The 13,830-nt window shown below is 43.0% G+C and overlaps 1 protein-coding gene across 1 annotated transcript in view; it reads left to right on the forward strand.

Moving 5' to 3' along the window:
* The window catches only part of PKP2 (plakophilin 2), a 110,089-nt gene that overhangs the window by 9,281 nt on the left and 86,978 nt on the right, over positions 1–13,830 (forward strand). The window contains exons 2-3 of the mRNA XM_033222454.1: positions 9,352–9,464; positions 9,836–10,533. Of these exons, the coding sequence (XP_033078345.1) occupies positions 9,352–9,464; positions 9,836–10,533 (811 nt within the window). The remainder of the gene's footprint in view (positions 1–9,351; positions 9,465–9,835; positions 10,534–13,830) is intronic.

Consider the following 13,830-nt stretch of genomic DNA (forward strand, 5'->3'; position numbering starts at 1 on the left):
CGCTCACCTCAGCCTCCTGAGTAGTTGGGACTACAGGTATACGCCACCACACCTGAATAATTTTTGTATTTTTTTGTACAGACGGGGTTTTGCCTTTTTGCCCAGGCTTTTATGGAATTCCTGGACTCAAGTGATCCGCCCACCTTGGCCTCCCAAAGTGCTGGGATTACAGGCATGAGCCACCACGCCTGGCTGAGAAATGAACAGATTTAGATACTTCCAGGATATTTCTATTTAATACTTCACCAGGATGCCAAATTACCAGTTTATAATAAAAAATTCTGCAATTACATATTCTAATACCTCAAATAAAATATGACATGAACACCTGTAATATAAAAGGGCCATTTAATGGCTCACACCTAAAGTGCTGGCACTTTGGGAGGCTGAGGCGGGTGGAACTCTTGAGGCCAAGAGTTTGAGACCAGCCTGGCCAACATGGCAAAACCCCATCTCTACTAAAAATACAAAAATTAGTCAGGCGTGGTGGCACACACTTGTAGTCCAGCTACTTGGGAGGCTGAGGCACAAGAATCGCTTGATCCTGAAAGGAAGAGGTTTCAGTGAGCCAAGATCGTACCGCTGTACTCCAGCCTGGGTGACAGAGTAAGACTCCATCTCAATAAAAAAAGTGGGAGGGGGACACTTAAAATGTATTTTTGTCATTACCTAGAGCAGTTATTTGAGGATTACCCCCCAAATGTCATAAATTGGTATATCAGAGGATAGTTCTTGAATTGCTTAGGGGGCCTCCTGAAAAATAAGGACTCTAGTGGCCGGTGTATCGTGTGAGTGATAATGGCGATGGATTAGTCAGTCGCACACTGGCACGTGGAATGTGTGGCCCACTCTTGCAGGAGCGCTATTCTCTCCCTGGCATATTGAACTTCGTAAGAACTCATAGCCAGTGCTTTTCAGCATATACCTGATACACCAAGTTGTTTCTCATGGTTGATTATGTGAGCTAACTGGTCACAAAATACAGCACTGTACAACTGTTGGTTAAATTTTCAATAGTATAAAACTTTATTAGACTTTCATCTGCTTTGAAGCAAGCGTTCACCACAGTGTTCCCATTTTTTTTTCCCTTTTGAGACAGAGTCTTGCTTTCTGTCACCCAGCCTGGAGTGCAGTGGTCCAACATCAGCTGACTGCAACTTCTGTCTCCAGGGCTCAAGCAATCCACCCACCTCAACTTCCTAAGTAGCTGGGACTACAGGCCCATGCCACCACGCCCAGCTATAATTTTTAAATTTTAACATTTTTTGTAGAGACGAGGTCTCACTATATTGCCCAGGCTGGTCTCAAACTCTTGGACTCAAGTGATCCACCCTCCTCAGCCTCCCCAAGTGCTAGGATTGCTAGTGTGAGCCACCCCGCCCGGCCAACTATAGTTTTCTAAACCAACAAATTCTACTTATTTTCCAGCCTAAGCAAATGCTTACTTGGGCTGTTGTGGTTTCCATCAATATCTGGTTGTTCTTCTTGGAAAGTAAGAATAGAAGATAAAATATAGTTTTAAAAAATATGTAAGTCCAAGGAAAGGAATCAATCCTATGTTTTATGCCAACACAGGCAGACAAAAAACAAAAAAAATTCCTTCACCAACTCAGGAGTACGGGCATACTTATGGTCTTTGATAAGTCTCAGCATATTTTATGCTTTCTTTTAAGCTCCTACTTTTGCTAGTAAATGACTTTAAGGATCCATTCAAATATGAATTGTTATACAAATTCCTCCTAATAAGTGTCAGGATTTCATGTCTTACCTGGAATAACATGTCCTCAACTTTACTGTAATAGGAGAAGTTAAATCTTTTAAGATTTGTGGAGAATGAGAGCTATTGCAAGCCAGAGATTACTGTAGAAAGACCAAATACGGGAAGATGATAAGCTTTTAGACTTTCAGGCTCTCTTTCCTTCTAAAAGACCATCGTGAATCCACACTGTGAGGACAACTGCTCATGGTTGTTAGCCCAATTACCTGCAGCGTTTAAATCAATACTATTAGTGAACACCTGCTGATTTCTGTGCTTACGTTTAACCACACCTGTTTCTGTGGGGCCCTCTACACGCATCTTCAACTCCAGAAATCCTCCTTTTAGAGCTCAGCATGAACCAAATCACTTTTTTTAAACCACACTCAGTGCTAGAAGATTAAAAGAAAAGATGCTTTTCTGAATGTGAGTGCTCCTCTCTTCTCTCTAATAGAAGCAGGCTGTATAAAGGTCTTGCTTGTTTAGCAATTCTCTGTCATCTGCTTACTGTAAGAGAAACTGCAGTTGGTTTTTTAAAAATATGCCCAGAAACAGGTAATGGAACGGCAATAGAGACTTGTCAATTTGATTTCATAAATATATTAAATCTAACCAGTTACATAATAAAATTGTTCACAAAACTGTGATTATGAAAATTAACTTAGTTGTTTTTTTTGAGATGGAGTCTTGCTCTGTTGCCCAGGCTGGAGTGCAGTGGCACAGTCTCACCTCACTGCAACCTCTGCCTCCTGGGTTCAAGCAGTTCTCATGCCTCAGCCCCTAAGTAGCTGGAATTACAGGTGCCTGCTACCACACCTGGCTAATTTTTGTATTTTAGTGATAGGGTTTATATTTTGTGTTTTAGAAGAGACAGGCTTTCCCCATGTTGACCAGACTGGTCTCAAACTCCGACCTCAAGTGATCTGCCCACCTTGGCGTCCCAAAGTGCTGGGATTACAGGCGTGAGCCACTATGCCTGGCCTCAACTGAGTATTTTTAACCCTAACAATAATTCATTATTTCGAGCGGTGTTTGTACTGGTGACCAAACACAAAGCTCTTTTTTTCCATAACAGCTGCTTAGGAATCATATCATTCCAATGAACATTCAGATTGGGAAAGGGAGAAAATTACATTGTCCTGTGAAGGCTTCACCTCTGCAGTCTTCTGAGAAATTTAGAATCCTACCACCATCCAAACAGACCTCCCTCACCATTACCCCCCAACCCCCGCAATTGGTTTGACCTGAATTGCTTGTTATTTGAGAAGGGTGGAGTTTAAAGTTACTCTGCAACTACCTACTTCATTTTCCTTAAAATGGGCTCCGTAATATGTGCATGGTGTTTTTAGAAAAAACAATTTAGGTAATGTTGCCTGAGCCCATGTTAATTTGAAATATTTCCTAGTAAAACATCCCCTTCTTTAGGAAACATCGAAAGCACATTATGCACTGTGCAAGTGAAATGAATGGCTGGAAAACACAGTAATGTCATCGAGCTCCTCAGTGGCAGGTCAATCAAAAACCAGAAAAAGTCCAATTCAAGACCAATGGTAAACTTAGCAGAAAAAAAGCTGCTCTACAGCACAGTGTAAAGCATGCACACTAGTTTATCCCTCTTATTAGAATAGACTAATTCATGAAAAAATGTGAAAAACAAATTTTTATGACTCAAATTCTATTTAAAAACCTTATCTCATTTTTGCATTTTGCTTGAGTAGAGAAGTTTTCTTTTCTTACCTGTCGCCAGGTTTATGCCTGAGACCCCATAACAAAAGACAGATTAACAAGAGAAAAGCATAACAAATTTGTTTATTATAAGTTTTATGTGACATGGGAGTTTTCAGAAATGAAGACCCAAAGAAACAGGGAAGACTGTGTTATTTATTTTTTTTTCTTGAGATGGAGTCTCTCTCTGTTGCCCAGGCTGGAGTGCAATGGCGTGATCTTGGCTCACTGCAACTTCTGCCTCCTGGGTTCAAGCAATTCTTCTGCCTCAGCTTCCCGAGTAGTTGGGATTACAGCTGCTTGCCAACATGCCCGGCTAATTTTTGTAATCTTAGTAGAGACGGGGTTTCACCATGCTGGCCAGGCTGGTTTTGAACTCCTGACCTCAGGTGATCCGCCGACCTTGGGCCTCCCAAAGTGCTAGGATTACAGGCGTGAGCCACCTTGCCTGGCAGAAGACTGTATTTTTATACAGTCATGCAGAAGTCTGATGAGACAAAGGTGGGCCTGATCTAATGATAATAAACTGAGGGAATTTAGCAAGGCTTGTTTGTTCAGATTCTTCCCTTTGTGACATTCCTTTTCTCCAGGTATAAGAAGGATCCTTCTGGAATGAGTCTTTGACCTAATTCAAAGGAAGGTCAGCTTGATTTTATATGGTCTGCTTCAAGGGAGAAGGGATGAGAGGAAGGCATAAGGGTGCACTTCCTGCGCCTGCTGCTTCCTCAAATGCCAAGTACTGTATTTTGGGATGACATGTCCTGAAACCCATCACTTCACAATTTTGAAAGCGTTTGAGTGTATGCTTTCTCAGGTAAACCACTCTCAGCAGTCCTGTTAGTAGCTGGAATTATGGGAAACAGGCATCTAACTGATTTGTCCAGACACATACAAAGTGGTAGAATAGGGGTTCCAGGTGAAGTCTATGGATTTCTTCAACATAGGGAATATGTCTACTTCTTTTTCGAAATAAACACATCCTTTGAAAGAGAATCACACCTCAATTTTCAGTGTAAGAAAATCTGGATTTTCATGTTGGATTTGTTTAAAGCAGAATGCACCTGTGTGTATAGTATGTTTTTGTTTGCTTTCTTGCTTCTATTTTCAGAAAAGGACATAGCTGAGTTATTTTATATGTTCAGCAGTCATCACGATAGCATCTTATTCTCTGATTGAACAGAAAATAACTTAAAGAAATTCATTTCCATCCTTATGTTTACTTTAAAAAAATTTTACTCAGTCCAAAATTTCTTTAAAATCTTAGAACACAGCCATTAATTCACTTTTAATCCACCATACTGATCTCAAACTCATGACTGTCTAGGCAAATTAATCTGCATTATTTGTTGTTTGAGATTGGCTATTTATCCAGAAAAACCATTGATTGTGCCAACTTGCAGGCTGAATATCTGGAGTCACATCTTTCATGTGTATTCCACAGGAAGAGTGTCTGTGGTTTAAAAATTCAATCTTGTTTTTTTCCCTGTTTCCAACTACCTTGTTATTTGGGGAACCATTAAACCAGTCTCAATTCATTCATCTGAAAACTGAAGAAGCAGCTTTCTTCTAAAAACTTATGTTGGCAAATAAAGAATTAATATTCACAGAGTATTGGAGTTTCATAAGTGAAGGTTTTAGAGGAAAGAGAAATGATTTTTTTTTTTTTTTTTTTTTCTTTGAGATGGAGTCTCGCTCTGTCACCCAGGCTGGAGTGCAGTGGCGCAATCTTGGCTCACTGCAAGCTCCGCCTCCCGGGTTCCTGCCATTCTCCTGCCTCAGCCTCCTGAGTAGCTGGGACTACTGGTGCCCGCCACCACGCCCGGCTAATTTTTTTTGTATTTTTGGTAGAGATGGGGTTTCACCATGTTAGCCAGGATGGTTTTGATCTCCTGACCTCTTGATCCGCCCCCCTCAGCCTCCCAAAGTGCTGGGATTATAGGCATGAGCCACTGCACCCTGCCAAGAGAAAATAATCTTTTTGTCCTCATATCAAAACTATAATAATAATCCCTCTAAGGCCTTGATAAATGACAATGTCATAGTAGCCACCACAGCAAAGACCAGGGGAAAGGAGGAACCCAGAGTTCAACCCTGACTATTAAATCTCTTTGCAATTTAAAGCAGGTAGTTTAAGTTTCCCTATTTATAAACAGAGATGATAGCTGGCTCTGCATCACGGAATATTATAAAGGAACATAAAATAATTTGAGCTCCTTAAAAGAAAAGTCACATTGAAATGTAAGGAGTTCACGCAAGTTGCTTTAAAAAGCCTTAAAACTCACAGCAACAACGTGAATGTTTAACATCAGTTAAACATTTTAGTTCAGTAAGCCTGATTATAAAACACACTGATTAATTAGCTATGTGATAGGATATACTGTTTCACTGGGTCCTGTCCAAAGATTGTTACACATTTAGAAAACCTTTGCAGGAATCTCAGCTTCAAGATGGAAGAAGCATGCTATTAGCTATTCCTGAATATCTACCTACTCCTGGAATTAGGGCAAGGGTGTATTCCAGGTGATGATGGGCTAGAGGGGCTGATTTACAGAATTTTTCTTGAATTCCTAAAATTGTCTGCTTTCATCACCTGCCATTTTATTATACAGTAACAGGAATTAATGGTTCCAGCTACAGTCCATAAATGACCATTAGTATTTTGCCATTCTAGATTGTCCCTGACTTTCCTAATTCAGTTATCATGTGGTATAAAGATTTGAACATGGATAGCCCTAAACTAATTTTTATAAAGACAGTAAATTGGATTGCTTATGTATCAGCTAACTAATAATGTTCTGCCTGGCCACAGCCTTTGTACAAAGGATTGTTTTATTTGGGGTGGGGGTAGTGTAAGCACTGTCTCCAACCATCCCCCTACCCCGACCCCTTCCCCTTTCTGCATATTCCCAATGCTGAGGGTACTCTGGCCCCCAGACTCTTCAGGATTAGAGCCTTTTTACGTTCCCTGTACCTGGCCTGCTAACCTCCTTTCCCACACCAGCAGGGCCCTTGCAGACCTACCTCCCTAGTGCCCTGAGGGGGAGAGAAGGAGTGCAGAGTAGAGGATAAAGGGTTAGCCTAGGCATGAGCCTCAGCTAATGTAAAATAATAATATGAGGCCGGACATGGTGGCTCACAGAGGCTGAGGCAGGAGAATTCCTTGAACCCAGGAGGCGGAAGTTGCAGTGAGCCGAGATTGTGCCATTGTACTCCAGCCTGGGCAACAAGAGCGAAACTCCGTCTCAAAAAATAATAATAATAATAATATGAGTTGTTTTCAACTTATTTATAATAATAAATTGCAGCGTCCTTAAGGATCCAACTCTTAATGTGTCCTTAATTTCTCTCTTAAATTGGCTGTGGGGTCATGGAAAAGATTGCTTTCAAGTAAGGGAGGCTGAGGCAGAAGGATCACTTGAGCTCAGAGGTTGGAGTTCAACCTGGGCAGCATAGTGATACTCCATCTCTAATAAAATTTATGGAAAAAATTGTTTTTCCTTATTTAAGATCCAAGTTCCAGCCGTTCTTTGCCATAGAGATTAAAAATTAAGTGGCTGCCTGACCTTTTGCCAGCCCTTGTGGAGAAATCAAGCCCCTGGAAACAGGAGATGCCTGGTTTATCTCAACTGCCCTTGTCTCTAGGGTGACAGTTACAAGCCTGTCACTGCCTCCTCACAAGACTCCTTGAGGCCTGAAAATTGTTTATCAGGCAGATTGTTTGGCTGTAGGAAATAAGGACATGTGTACGAACATAATTTGGGATGGATTTAGACTTTTTGGCTCTCTGACAAAAATAATTTCAAATTACCATTCTCCCTCCCCTTGAATGTATCGTCAGTATTTTGAAATTTTGTCTTTATCACAGTTTATTGGAAGTTATGTTGATGTGTTCCCATTGCACTGGAAAGGAGCTGCCTGTGTTGCTGTATTCTCAACATCTTTCATGAGTCTCTTAAGCCTAGAAGAGTTAATTGAGTATATTTTCCCTCCGATTTCTGAAAGATGCTACATGACAGAAAAAGAAATTTCAGTTAAACGTAAGAAAGTAGATATTACTTGGCTTTTGGAGATTGTTGATTATTTTGATTAGCCTTTTTTTAAGGCAGTAAGAGAAAACTCAAAAGAAAAAGAAAAAGCTGAGAGAAGGATAAAGGAGGCACAAGAGGGACACAATATACTGCTTTCCACCACTCCGCACTCCTCAGAGGAGTATTTGAAGATGTACGAGACAGGCATCTGTTGAATTCCTGCAGGCTTCACAGAGCTGAGCACAAAAGACTGGCTCCTGTCTGTGTTTTCATGAGAGTGGGCTGGCTATTAGACCACCAAACAAAGGAGGGGCCAGGTGATTCCACAAAAGCAGCCATTTGGATGGAGTATAAAGGTTGATTTCCTTTCCTGCCTAACTCTCCTGTTGCCAAATATCTCAACCCCAGTGTTGGCCTTAAGTTGATCCATGTTTCCCTTGATCGTGCTGATCTGCCCTGTTGTTTTTCTTGTTTTTTTTTTTTTTTTTTTTTTTTGAGATGGAGTCTTGCTCTGTCGCCCTGGCTGGAATACAGTGGCACTATGTTGGCTCACTGCAACCTCCGCCTCCTGGGTTCTCCTGCCTCAGCCTCCCGAGTAGCTGGGATTACAGGTGCCTGCCACCACACCCGGCTAATTTTTGTATTTTAGGAGAGATGGGTTTCATCATGTTGGCCGGGCTGGTCTTGAACTCCTGACCTCATGATCCACCCGCCTCGGCCTCCCAAAGTGCTGGGATTACAGGTGTGAGCCACCACGTCCGGCCTACCCTGTTGTTTATACAGGCTGTCTTATCTAGTAGTGCTGAGTCACCATTATATTTATTGCCTACACCTGCTTATTACAAGAAGCTTCCGAATTCCTGCCCTGGGAACAGAGTTCTGTGACTTGGGAGACTGAATTTTATAGTCCAGACCACCTAAACCAGACAATGAGTCCCAAATTTTTCAGCACTGTAACAACCAATCATTTTTAGATTTTTGTGAATTTCCTCTCCCTTTTTCTTTTTTAAATTCAACTTCATTTTGAAAAAAAAATTTTTTTTTTTTGAGACAGAGTTTCGCTGTTGTTGCTCAGGCTGTAGTGCAATGGAGTGATCTCAGCTTCACCGCAACCTCCGCCTCCTGGTTTCAAGCAATTCTGCCTCAGCCTCCCGAGTAGTTGGGATTACAGGTCCCCACCACCACGCCCAGCTATTTTTTTGTATTTTTAGTAGAGATGGGGTTTCACCATGTTGGCCAGGCTGGTCTTGAATGCCTGACCTCGGGTGATCTGCCCGCTTCTGCCTCCCAAAAGTGCTGGGACTACAGGCGTGAGCCACCTCACCTGGCCAAAACTTTCTTTTTGAGACAGAGTTTCGCTTTTGTTGCCCAGGCTGGAGTGCAGTGGTGGTGTGATCTTGGCTTACTGCATCCTCTGCCTCCTAAGTTCAAACGATTCTTCTTCCTCAGCCTCCCGAGTAGCTGGGATTACAGGTGCCCGCCACTATGCCCAGCTAATTTTTGTATTTTTAGTAGAGATGGATTCACCATGTTGGCCAGGCTGGTCTCGAACTCCTGACCTCAGGTGATCCACCTGCCTCTGCCTCCCAAAGTGCTGGGATAACAGGTGTGAGCCACCACGCCCAGCTGAAAAACTTGTAGAGAATGTTTTGATAACCTTTGATCACTTGCCATATCCCAGGGTGGTGTGAAACTAGCATTTAAACACATTAATGTACATGTAATACTTGTTCTTGGCCTCCATTACTTAAATTTAAGTTTAGTACATCGTTGTTATGCAGTCTGTAAATATTAATTAGCCCACTTACATTCTGAGTTATTTTAATATTTTCTTGATTGCAGGAAATCTTCACCGAACCAGCAGTGTTCCTGAGTATGTCTACAACCTACACCTGGTTGAAAATGATTTTGTTGGAGGCCGTTCCCCTGTTCCTAAAACCTATGACATGCTAAAGGTAGGATATCAAAGAATGTAACCTAGTAATCAGATTACCATGAAAATTTTTCAAACTTCCTAAGATTATTTTTGAGTGTTTACTTTTCCCAAGTATTATCATTTCCTAAATGAGCTTTAAGAAAATTGATTTTTGTGAGGATACCATGGAAAACTAGGGATGTTAAACATTCTTACATCCTAGTGCAAATAAATATGACTCAAGTCAACCAAGTCTTATTTTCAAAAAGCCTTTACCCAGAAAGGGGCAAACTTCTCGTCATCTGATTCAGAGAAACGGATGTGTTGGGTAATAGTCCCAGAGTAATTAGTCCTCAGCAGAGCTGAAATCTGATTTATGCCTCCTTTAAACTTTATTTCTGTCATGTGCAGGCTGGCACAACTGCCACTTATGAAGGTCGCTGGGGAAGAGGAACAGCACAGTGCAGCTCCCAGAAGTCGGTGGAAGAAAGGTCCTTGAGGCATCCTCTGAGGAGGCTGGAGATTTCTCCTGACAGCAGCCCGGAGAGGGCTCACTACACGCACAGCGATTACCAGTACAGCCAGAGAAGCCAGGCTGGACATACCCTGCGCCATCAAGAAAGCAGGCGGGCCGCCCTCCTAGTGCCACCGAGATACGCTCGTTCTGAGATTGTGGGGGTCAGCCGTGCTGGCACCACAAGCAGGCAGCGCCACTTTGACACGTACCACAGACAGTACCAGCATGGTTCTGTTAGCGACACCGTTTTTGACAGCATTCCTGCCAACCCGGCCCTGCTCACGTACGCCAGGCCAGGGACCAGCCGCAGCATGGGCAACCTCTTGGAGAAAGAGAACTACCTGACGGCAGGGCTCACTGTTGGGCAGGTCAGGCCACTGGTGCCCCTGCAGCCCCTCACTCAGAACAGGGCTTCCAGGTCCTCCTGGCACCAGAGCTCCTTCCACAGCACCCGCACGCTGAGGGAAGCTGGGCCCAGTGTCGCCGTGGATTCCAGCGGGAGGAGAGCGCACTTGACCGTTGGCCAGGCGGCGGCAGGGGGAAGTGGGAATCTGCTCACTGAGAGAAGCACTTTCACTGACTCCCAGCTGGGGTAAGTCCCCTCCTGACTCTGCAGCTCAGTCATTGCCAGCACATTCTGTTCCCACAGCCCTGACAGCATGAGCTGGCACTTCTGGGGCTTGAGAGAAAGGCTTCCAGAGATAAGTGATTAAAATAATGACTTTTCAGGCAGCTGCCTAATTGACAGATCAGCCTATTTACCTCGGGGACAGGGGCCAGGCTACCTGCTCACATGGCAGCTTTGTGCGGAAATGTGACATTTAGTCCATCTGTTCCAGATTAGATGCTGGCTGAAGGGACCCTACCCCTCAGCCATATGAAAATCTGCTCTAAACTCCAAAGTAGGCCAAGAAATGGAGAACTGCACGTGTATTTTCTTCATCATCCCATGAAATAAAAGGAAAAAATGCTTATTCCTAGTGCTAAGTGTGAACCTCAAATGCCATTTTGATAACTGTGACTGTAAAAAGAGCTAAGGAAAGATGGCTAGATGGCTGACTTCTAGATGTCTCTTTTCTTCCTTTGATACTTGGTACCTTTTACATTTCTAGTGTCAGTGATTTGAAGGGGTATTCTTTTGCCCATACTAAATTATTAAAATAACTGAATTTTTAAATCATTCCTTTCCCTTCCTATTTACTTTATAGCTTGACTAAATTAGCGTTTGGAACTTAACCCTTATTCAAATTTAATGCCTGAGCACAAATTTTATAAACTGAGCACGTTACTAAGAGAAAGATTGAGAAATGGATGGCTGATTAGATCAGTAACTCCTGCAATAACGATCTAACATGATTAGGATAAAACATTAGATATGTTATTGTCATTTGATTGCTAAAGTTGTCTAATGATAGGTGTTACCTCTAAACATCCCTTCAAGTGAAATTGTACAGCATGCTCACTGACCAGGTAGGCATCATTGATAAACTACTTCTCAAAATGATGAAGGCTAATCTAATCTTAACACAGGAAATATTTTTTATGATGTAAAATTCACCATGAGATTTGTAACTTTTTTTTTTTTTCTCTTGGCAGCCCAGGCTGGAGTGCAGTGGCGCGATCTCGGCTCAGGGCAAGCTCCGCCTCCCGGGTTCGCGGCGTTCTCCTGCCTCAGCCTCCCGAGTAGCGGGACTACAGGCGCCCGCCACCACACCCGGCTAATTTTTTGTATTTTTAGTAGAGACGGGGTTTCACCGTGTTAGCCAGGATAGTCCCGAAATACTGACCTCGTGATCCGCCAACCTCGGCCTCCCAGAGTGCTGGGATTACAGGCGTGAGCCACCGTGCCCGGCAAGATTTCTAACATTTCTTATAGTAAGCAGACCTTTGGCAATATGAGCGTACTTACCAAGAGGAAAAATGAGCCAGGAGCAGTGGCCCAGGCCTGTAATCCCAGCACTTTGGGATGCCCAGGCGAGCGAATCACTTGAGCTCAGGAATTCAAGACCAGCCTGGCCAACATGGTGAAACCCCATCTCTACAAACAATACAAATATTAGCTGGGTGTGGTGGTGTGCGCCTGTGGTTCCAACTACTCGAGAGGCTGAGGCAGGAGGATTGCTTGAGCCCAGGAGATGGAGGTTGCAGTGAGCCAAGATTGTGCCACTGCACTCTAGCCTGGAAAACACAGTGAGACCTCATCTCAAAAAAAAAATAAAAAGAGAGAGAGAAAGTGTAGCAGGTCATTGTTTATGGAGGAAAAAGCTGATAAAGGCTTTTAAACAGGTAATTCAAAATTTATGGAATGCCTACCATAGTCTAGGATTTGTGATAGCCACAATTTTAGCAAAATGATTTTAATGGTAAAAAAATTATTATCCGACATCCTCCAACAGCTGGCATTCTCTTCCTTCATCTCTGTGCCCCTTGCTTCTTGAACCACCCTGTCACTTCCCAGTCTCTCGTCAACCCACTGCAATATGATTTCAGTCCCCTCCATTCCACCTAAACGGTCTCCTGACAAATGTAGCAATAACTGCCTTATCTGCTACATTCTAAGCGGACACTATATTGAGTAATATAAGCAGTCCTTATATTACTCAACCTGCGGGTGGTGTTTGAGACACCATGAAATTCTCTCATCCCTTGGTTTTCAGGGCACTAGCTTCCCCTGGTTTTCCACTCAGCTCTCCAGCCATTCTTTGTTAGTCTTCTCTGCATGCTCCCTTTCTGCCTTCCCAAAGGAGGCATCTTCAGTAACCCTTCTATTCCAAGTCTTGATGCTCTTCCAGAGAGCCCCTGTGTACCTCACTTTTGTCCTTATAGTTCTCAAAGTTTTGTCTGCAATTCCATCCTCGATGCCGAATTCTGTACCTATATGAAAATGTAACAACCTCCTACATACTTCAAACTCAGCATGTCCTAAACTAAACTCATCATCTCCCTGTCCTCAACTTCCACCCGTCTCCTCCTGCTGTAGTCTACTATTTTCAAACCTGTAAGTCATTCCTATCTTCTCCCTCTCTAGTCACCTATCACCAAGCCATATTTTTCCTTCTATAATGGGTCTTGAATTTTATCCTTCTTTCCATTTCCATTACACAGGCCTCTCTGCCTCTGGTCTTGCTCAGTCAGAACCGTTCTCTAGGACTGTCAGAATTACCTTTCCACATCTGATTGTTTCCCCAGTTTATAACCCTTCCATAATTCCACTAAGTGTTCATGCTTTTAGGCATGACATACGGGGCCCGTTGTGTTTTCAGCTCTGCTCATCACTTCAGCCTCTTCTCCTTCTACTCTTCTCTGCCGTTCGCCACCACCATCCCCAAACATACCCACATAACCAATACCCAAACCACCTGGAACCTCTTTACTTTCCTTAATGCAAGATATTCATCCGTATTCATTCTCTCTCTCTCTTTCCTTCTCTACCCCCACTCCAGACCTTTACATATGCAGCTCTATTTTTGTCTGACTACTTATAATTTTGGATTAGCTCAGATACCGCCTTTTTTCTGACCACTTCCTTCCCAGTCTAGCTTAGGTGCCCCAGATGGGAGCCTTGTGAGCCTTGTGTGAGTGTCTCTATCAGAATATTATATTGTGGCTACTCATTTGCTTATCTGTTCTCCCTCTGGACTTTGAGCTTTTTGTGAGTGCTCAATCATCTTTATATTCTCAGCACCCTAAAATGGAAGTAGGTCTATAGTAGGCACTGTATAAATATATGATGAGGCCAGGTACAGTGGCTCACACCTATAATCCTAGCACTTTGGGAGGCCCAGGCTGGAGGATCGCTTGAGCCCAGGAGTTTCAGGCCAGCTTGGATAACATAGGGAGATGCCATTTCTCTTACAAACAAACAACTTAGCCTGGCATGATAGTTCCC

This window comes from Trachypithecus francoisi, unplaced genomic scaffold (assembly GCF_009764315.1).
Source record: "Trachypithecus francoisi isolate TF-2019V2 unplaced genomic scaffold, Tfra_2.0 Lachesis_group11, whole genome shotgun sequence".
NCBI lineage: Eukaryota > Metazoa > Chordata > Mammalia > Primates > Cercopithecidae > Trachypithecus > Trachypithecus francoisi.